Source organism: Malus sylvestris, chromosome 16 (assembly GCF_916048215.2).
Source record: "Malus sylvestris chromosome 16, drMalSylv7.2, whole genome shotgun sequence".
NCBI lineage: Eukaryota > Viridiplantae > Streptophyta > Magnoliopsida > Rosales > Rosaceae > Malus > Malus sylvestris.
Window position 1 is genome coordinate 14,762,258 of NC_062275.1, and position 8,820 is coordinate 14,771,077.

General features: G+C 37.7%; 1 protein-coding gene across 1 annotated transcript; it reads right to left on the minus strand.

Moving 5' to 3' along the window:
- Window positions 1-4,236: 4,236 nt before the first annotated feature.
- On the minus strand, window positions 4,237-7,215 carry LOC126609393 (endo-1,3;1,4-beta-D-glucanase-like). The gene is made up of 7 exons (XM_050277328.1): window positions 6,914-7,215; window positions 6,322-6,343; window positions 5,745-5,865; window positions 5,334-5,424; window positions 5,081-5,170; window positions 4,744-4,844; window positions 4,237-4,664 (listed from the first exon to the last, which is right to left on the minus strand). The coding sequence occupies exons 1-7, from the start codon at window positions 7,059-7,061 to the stop codon at window positions 4,524-4,526; spliced, it is 714 nt and encodes a 237-aa protein (XP_050133285.1). The 5' UTR covers window positions 7,062-7,215; the 3' UTR covers window positions 4,237-4,523.
- Window positions 7,216-8,820: the final 1,605 nt, after the last annotated feature.

Here is an 8,820-nt window from a genome sequence, read left to right on the forward strand (position 1 = left end):
AAATAATTTATTGTATGCCTATAATTCTAAACGGGACTACGTTTAGCCCTTTCAATTAAAGAGGACCTTAATATACTCCCAAAATGACATATATATATATAAAAAAATCTTCTGAAAATGGGAGATAAAATGTTATAGTTCATTTTGTAACACTTAAAATGATGATATCCGTCAAAACTTCTGGACCAATAGCACCAAACTTCCTTTTCTATTTTGATTGGAAGCCATTAAACTTCTTTGAAAATTTTATTTTAATTCGGTTAAACATTTAAAATATCAAATCATTGTTGTGTCACGACTTCTTAACCAATTTCTGTCATACTTTGAGGTGTGGTTTTGATGCTATGTAGTATTTAGTATTGTGGGTATTTTAACTATTAGATATAATTTTCATAATTATTAAATCTTCTATTTTCAATCTCAATTGTTCATTTTTTGTGTCAATAAATAACATTTATATTGAAAAAATGGACCAAAATATCAAAATTTTACCGAAATTCTCAATATTACCTAAAATATCTCCGAAGTTTTGAAGATATTATGGGTAGATATTGCTTCACCATTATCGGTTATCGACAACTCCATTTTAAAGATATATCAAGAGATATTTCGGCAGTCATCTTGCTTCCTTCTAAAAAAGTTTCCCTTCAAGGTTCTACATTTCTTTCTCAAATACATAAATTTCATCAAACTATGCACTTTCTTGATGAGCAATGAAAGCCATGAATGAAGAATGAACAATACATGCACAAGAATGAACAGGTGGTGTAAGTAACTGTTCTCCTAAAAACTACTTAGTTTAAGTGGCACGCAAGCTAAATTACTAATAAGCTAACTACGTCATTCGATTGAATGCAGGGCGTGCCAATTTGTTGGCCAAGCTCGGTCGGGGAGTGAATGAATGTTGATTTGGCGTTGGGTGCGCTAATGGTTTTTGAATCTTGCGATTGCGGCCGAGGAAGGAACACGTCTCAGCTTTCGGGTTCTAGAGCTTGAAGATAAAGCTTCTAGTTCTCAGAAGTTCATGAATTGTCGGCACCGGATTCGGTGAATGTAATTATATTCATGAGAATATAAGCACGCCGAATCAATATCAAACTGTAAAGACACAAGTACTCGAAAGAAATATGTGTCTTGATTGTAAATATGGTTCGGTCGTCTGTGTGCCGCACTCTGACATACACTTATGAGTATCCAATCCTAAAATGTCAAATTCAGCTTTTAGTGTGTCGAATATTAAGCAACTTGGTAACACTTTACTTCGCCGAGAATGCTAATATGATGACCTCTTCCAACAAGGACTCAGGAAATCCTTACTAACCGAGACTTGGATAGATAACCATCGGTCTTGAATTATTTATCCAAACTGGAGATGTTGTCGGTTGCCAACACAGTATTATTTATCCAAACTGAAGATATATTGGCGGAAAAAGGGTAAAATAAAAAGATCTCGAGATGTTTGAGAGGTTTTACGTAGAGTCAGAGTTTGTGCAGGGCATATTGGTGTGTTAATTTGGACAGGCCTTGAATGATGCACTTGAAGGAAATTTTGTGAAAAACATGTTCATTTGAGCAACATCTATATAGCATGCAATTAACAATTAAATGCGGAATCATGCTTGCATGCACTCAAAACAAAACATCACCCATGAAATTCAAAGCCTAGTAGTTAGGTGAACCAAGACTCAACTCAAATCAAAGTGAGTTGAGAAATTTATACCTTTGTAGATTCCTCTTTGCATAAGCAAAGGCTAATCACTCAAGCAGAGGGCCTTCATTCCTTGTTTCTTAGATCCATGGATTTGGATGGAAGAATATGTTTCTCCAAGTTCTCAAAATAGAGAACCTCCAAGTCTCCACAACAAGGTAAGATGTGAAGAAGAGATGAGTGACCTTGGAGAAGAAAGATTACTAGCTAATCCCTCCAAGGGTGGCCGGCCTCTTTAGAGAGAAATGAGAGTTTGTGTTCTCATATTTTCTCCAAAAGAATACCCTAAATGAATTTTGGTTATAAAGTCATATTTATACCTACATTCATTTGAGTGGCAAACTTGTAATTAAGTCCAAAACCCACTCCTTTAACTAAATGGCCGGCCATAGGGTTTCATTGGGCTTTTAAGGCCTTTGTAAATTATTTGTCATTAAGTTGTCATACAACTTAGGTCAATGGGCTTGACATTCGAAGCCCATTGGGCCTTGAGACCCAAAACTAACCCGTGGTCTTTTAACGAACTTTATTCGTTTGATTAATTAACATATTAATTAATCATTGCCATAAATAATTAAACCATTTAATTATTCTTACTCATCTCCATTGTTTCTTCAATCTCTACCTTACACGGTGTACGATCCATTAGGTTCCTTTTAGCGAGGCAGTGGGCGATTAGAACACTTTCAAATCGATTGTGAATTGAAACTTACTTTCAATTCTCCCTTTAGTGATAATACACGTTTAGGGCTTCCACAAACCATGAGTGACACCTAGCAGTATGTCATGGTTACACAAGCTAATCAGAGGAGGTGGAGAACCTATTCAGTTTAGGATTACAATGCAATACGGTCTTTCTCTAATACAATACTATTGACCACATTGTTTGGTTTGATAGTTTAATCATGTCTACTATCCAATGTGATTCATTTACTTATATGATTACCTTGAATGTGATTTGGAATGACTTCCTAAATCTCATTCATACTCTGGCCAGAGATTCTTAATCATATCATAGAGTATTCTCCCTCAAACAGTTTGAAGGTTAGAGATCCTTTGTTGCGCATTCACTCGCCTCCATGGCTAAGTGGCTTAACCCCAACTATGCCGTGGACACCCTCAAATGGAGTGACTTTGACATAATCAAAGATCAATGACTTAACCACAAGACAACTATGATGCCTCAGGTCAAAGGACTACTTTGCATTATCCCAACCATGAGTTCTCATGTGACATGAGTATGAGAACTCCTCGTTGATCGTGTTCAGTGGACTCATTCGTTATTGAGCACCTACATGCTTATCTTGGTGTCAATTACACCAATGACTCGAGACCAGTCACACCAATGACTCGAGACCAGTCACTCTCACTAAGAAAAGACATAGCATGTACTGATCTTAACGGACTGTCAATGCCCAATTGGCAATCCTATGATCAGGAACGTTTAAGATATGTATACGAAAGAGAATGGTCTCATTAATCTAACTTGTTTAAATTACATTCTCCTAATTACATATTCCTTGGACTTATCGTTTAAGCATATAACATTTATATGAGACGGCTTAAAACAATAATATTTGCCCTTGATATTAAACTAGATTAGTTTAACATGTGAAATGTCCGTAAAGTATCATCATATGATTGGTTTTAGGGCACATTTCCAACAGCACTCCCTTCTCTATTTATAGTAGTAATTCCCAAATGCCGAAGTAGAGTTTCACTCGGACTATAATTCCTTGATCAAATCCGAATGGGCTTCAGTCAGTCTTAATTCATGTAGGACTCTAAATCCAACCCTATTATACTTCAGATTCAAATCCTTGATTCTCAGCACCTTTCTTTATTCGAAACATAATTGGCATTCGAGGACTCCCTGTTATATCAGGACTCGGTTGGACCTCCTATCCAAATAAGATTGTTTTTTTATAGGATTCGGCCGAACCCTACTGGGCTAGGCCTTCTCTGGGAATATTTTGAGATGCCCATTATCTTACATACTAAGCCGAGCCCATAATAATCCTCGGCCCAAAACTATCATTTTAGGTCCAAACAGTATCACACTTTGCAGAAGTTTATGTTGTCATCAAATGGAATGATCGAGTTGATCGAACGGTTCTTCTGGAGCTATGTGTTTGTATTCTGACAAATAAGGAGGAGAATCGAAGCCACGTTGAAACTCAGGCTTCAGCAGCACATTTGGCAGTGGATATACAGTAGCTCACGATAGTATTGGATGAATTTCCAATCAGAAGGCACATTGCATATGATCAACCAAAGCAAAACTATCCGTGCGCACCGCAAATAGAATCGAAATAAAATTCCAATCCAATTTAAACCTTGGCGCTTGAAACAGATCAAAACTATGATGTAGAGGATAATGTCTGATTCAAAAGTGATTAGTATAACCTTTTTATTCCAAACATGACAACTAACATGGCAACTCAAAAGTAAGCTAGAAATAGTCTCATCAAGAAGATTACACAAAGGACAATGGGACTTTCCCAAGGCATAAAACGATGAAGTCCACATTTAAAATTTGAACTTTAGGTACCTTAGGTGTTGTTCTTTATTCCAAGCAAGTAACATTACAGATAAATTAAATAGATAAAAAAGCAATTGAGTACAAACGATGATCTACATTAAGAGGAGAGGAGAGTTTGAATACGGGATGTAGCGGGTCAAAGAGGAATGCTTGAGTCACCGGGGCAATCCACCGCTTAATAGATAAAAAAACAACATATAAGAGAATTTAAGGTACTCCAAACTGTCTTCCTAAGTGACAATAAAACACTTCAGCAGTGATATATGGTTCCAGTCACTTGATATGCTCCAAGAACCACCCCAACAAGTCTTGATGAGCCTCCTCAGCTGCCTTGACAGCCGCCTCGTCTTCATCGTTGTACCTCAACGTCCACCCGTGTGCGATCTTCGGGAATATCTTCACATGGCTTTTAATCTGTGATTCCATTACGCAGACAGTCACTTATAAGGAATGTGCATTGATCACAATCAAAATCATTGAAGGACATTCCTACCTCAGGTTTTGCAGTTAAAACCTCTTCAAATTGTTTGACGACTTCAGGTGGAGTCAGCTGATCAATCTCAGCTCCAAGTACAGAAATCGGAACCTTAACCGCTGAAAGTAATACCAGCCGGGAACAGATCAATAATCAACACACAAAACTTTTGTTCTTTCTTGAAAGAATTGTAATACCACATTTTGTTTCTTTTTGCAGCCATGAGCAGATGTGGCGGTCAGGGCTGCGCAGCCATCGCGCAACACAGGTTTGTTATCGTTTTCAAATTTTGCTGGTAGGAATAGAGAGAAGTGGGTGCGGAGAAACATTTTGGCTGTAAATACAGAAATCTTACCCTTGATATCATCCAGAGTGACAAATGAAGGATGACACAGAACCGCGGCTTGGATAAAGTCATGCTTCGCAAGTTCAACGACACCCTTGCCTAAAAACAGCACAAATAATTCAATGTCATATGAAACGACCTATGCCATAACGAACCGAGCAGGAAAATAAGCACCTCCTCCTACGAGACATTGTTAAACTGGAATAGCACTAATAAACCAGGAAATAGATATACATAACGGAGAGCAGGAAAATGAACTCACCGCCCCAACAGAAGCCTACAGCACCAATTGCAGAAACACCTTTGCTTTTTAAAGCTTCAATTACCAGTTTTGCATCTTCGATTGTTTTGTCCTGTAGATACGAAAACAAGAGCTCATAACCTCAGTTTTAGCGGCACTTGTATGCTCGACAATTCCATATCAACTTTTAAAACACCACTATATAAGGTCCTTGTATTTTTTGTCACAATAGTCTCAATAGGTGGAAACATCCTAGAGTTCAAGACCATATGAAGCTCAAAACAACAACAATACTGGGATGCTAAAGCTGAAATGAAAATGTCTCCCAAGTTCTACGTGAAATTCACGAATCACACACAGATACTTGTGAGAGTACTTAAATTACAGATAAACAAAATACTTAGAGATATGCATCAAAACAAAAGAACCAACCGGTGCATGAGCTTTTATCCAAACCGGTATAGAGGCAAGGTCCCCATTAAAAGGGTCTCGATTGAAGAAGTCTGGGAGCACAACAATGAACCCAGCAGCTGCAATTTTGTCTGCAAGCATCCTTTACAAGAGACCGGTGGCATTAGTTAAAGGGCATAGGGCACTTTACAATCTTGCAAACTTAATAGTGATTCAGGAAAATATCACAACTGTTTCTTCAAACAAAAAAATTCTGATGTTGGAAACTAGAAGGACCAACTATCCATTGTTATTGTAAAGAGTTGACACACAAAATACAGGTGTGGAACTTTTAAGCGTAACGAGAGGGCATTAGAGAAAAGTGTGAAGTTCGACAGGTATATGGTAAACAACCTGATTCTGAACTATTCTTCAAAACTAGTGATTCTCTTTACATAGACCTATCATAACCATTTTTTCCTCAAGGATTGTACTTCTGAGTAAATAATTTCAGAAAGTTCACCAAGTCATCAAATTTAATCAGAAAATGTGATTTAAAATCCAAGAAAAGCGATCGATTTCTGAGAACTCATCTATCAAATGTGGGAATCGGTCATACCTAGCCTTTGGAGCTTCATATCCTGCATGGCAAAAACATGTAACATTAACAAGTGGTTTGGTGATAGAACATCACAGAAAGAAACTATACAGTAGAGAGAGAGACAGATGGTTTGAATGATCAAAAATCAATTACGCTATTCAAATTCCCAATTGGAAGCAAACGGGAAAAGAAAGAACAACAATCATGCAAAAACAGAAGAAAGAAAAAACAGAAAATGGGGAACAAGTAAATGGTTGCTCAGTTAATCAAACATATGCACAGCACCCACAAAGCCAAAAGGAAAAGGAAGATGTCAGAACTGATTGCTTCATCAATTAATCAAACATATGCAACAGTGTCAAAGATTTCAGAAATACAGGCCGGCTTTCCACTACAAGACCTCGATATAAGTTATAATTTGTCAATTTTCCGATATGGAGATTCTTGCACCCATAAATTTACACAAGCTAAAAACCAGTACCCATTAAGCTAAAAACACACACAGACCACTCAAACCCACAAACCCAAATCACAAACTGAACAAAAAATGCAAGCTTTTGAAACAAGCAAAAAAAGAAAAGAAAGACTTTTGGAGTGGTGGGTAAAGTACCAAAAGCGTCATGGACGAGAAGAACGGCAAGCTTAGAGTCAGGGGAGCCAGTGACATAGGAATCGAAACCGCCGAGCTTTTCGACGTGGCCGGAGCCGCTGGACGGGTTCAGGGCTGGTGGGTTTGAGCAGCACTCAGAGCTTGCCATGATTTCTTTCTTCTTTTTTTCCTCTGTATTCACAAACACAAACACTCTTTGTCAGTGTCTGATTGAGCTAGAACAGCAGAGGCTATATTTATAAAGGGGAAATCATTCTCCGGCCAATGCAAAATATGGAAGTTTGCAAATGGTCAACAAATATATCAGAATTTGATATTTTGGTGGCAAATTGAAAAGTCAATGCTTTGAGATATGAGCTTGGTCGTTGTTTGCTGAATTATTTACTTTTGAAATGACGGGATGAATGACGTAGGCCTAATGCGAAAAGTTTGAGGAGAAATAGTATTAGCCGCAGTCCAATATTCTAATACTCTGGCACTCCAAACCAAACCAGTACACCACGTTGGTCATTTGTAAAAGTGAAAGTATGTTATGGTTCAAAACTTCAAAGTAAATTACAGTTGTGCGTGTTGATTAGTTACATACACTCCCCAACTATTCGGAAAAGACTGTATTGTGCATATCGATTAGTTACTCACACCATACAACTATCCAAAAATGACTGTATTAGAGAGAGAAAACCGCTTGATGTGTAGTTCCGTTCAATTTAGAATACAAAAGATTTTATTTTTTATTTTTTATGATGCACTAATCAACTTGATCAAACATATTAGCATGATTTATACCACTCACCAAATGGCAACCTAAAAGCACCACATTGTTGTCAAACCTCTACTCTTCCAAGCAACAAATTTTACATACAAATATTGGTACCATAAAAGTGCAGGCATTCTTCTGATTCATAGTAAATAGAATGTAGTTGATATGATAAGGTTCAAATTAATCTCGTCCTTCAGTGACGATAAAACGCTTCACAGTGATGACGATACCATTCACTTAACATGGTTTTAGAACCACTCCAACAAGTCTTGATTAGCCTCCTCGGCAACCTTACAATCTGCTTCATCATCACGTCTTACCTCCGGTTCCACTTCCGGGAAAATCTTCACAAGGCTTTTAATCTGTGATTCCATAAAACCAACAGTCGTTCCAAATGCATAACGCGAAACATTGAAGAAACATAGCGGCATTAAGAAGGTAGAATATCTAAGCATGTCTATGGCACCTGAAGAATAATTTGTGTGCAATGCAGAAAGGCACTGACTCCAATGATGTGTGCTGGAAGCGTGTTCGAGCTTTGAGACAACAACTTGCTGCTGTTGGTGAAACAATTTCCGATCAAGACACGGTCATCGTCATTAATTTTAAAAGGGTTGGCTATTGAATATAACTTCTTCCAATCTTACATTCGTGCAAGACCAATTTGTATCGCTCTTATTGAGGTGAAAGATTTATTACTTGAAGAAGAAATTGATCCTGACACTGCTTCTATGTTCACTGCTATGATGACTCAGAAATCTGCTTGTCCAAATGTTAAGGATAATACTTCTGGTTCACAACTTTCTGGTTTCTCGCACGGTTGTGGTCATTTGAATCGGAATTGGGGTTCAAACTGGAATGTGAACGTGGACGTGGTCATTTGAATCGTGGATGAGGATGGAAGGGGAAACGACGAAGAATGCAGGAAACCAAAACTAGGAAAGAACAACCAAATTTGAGCTCTCTTCCGTGCACATTTCTTCCAGTTCCACCAACATTCGTTTACCTCTGCTCATCCCTCTTTTCTCCTTTGTATTTCCCCTCGTTCCTAACAAAAAAGTGAAAACTACAACGAAAACCAAAATGGTTATCAAGTATCGGAAACAAAATTATGAGGTTTATAAAACTCTCATTAACCCATAGGGCA

What these genes read in the sequence shown, in the direction of transcription:
- LOC126609393 (XM_050277328.1), bottom strand. Translation starts at nt 7,061, where the DNA reads ATGGCAAGCTCTGAGTGCTGCTCAAACCCACCAGCCCTGAACCCGTCC. An exon ending in TCTCGTCCATGACGCTTTTG is followed by an intron (nt 6,344 to 6,913) that starts GTACTTTACCCA and finishes TTTGCCATGCAG; the next exon opens with GATATGAAGCTCCAAAGGCT. An exon ending in CACTCTGGATGATATCAAGG is followed by an intron (nt 4,845 to 5,080) that starts GTAAGATTTCTG and finishes TATTACTTTCAG; the next exon opens with CGGTTAAGGTTCCGATTTCT.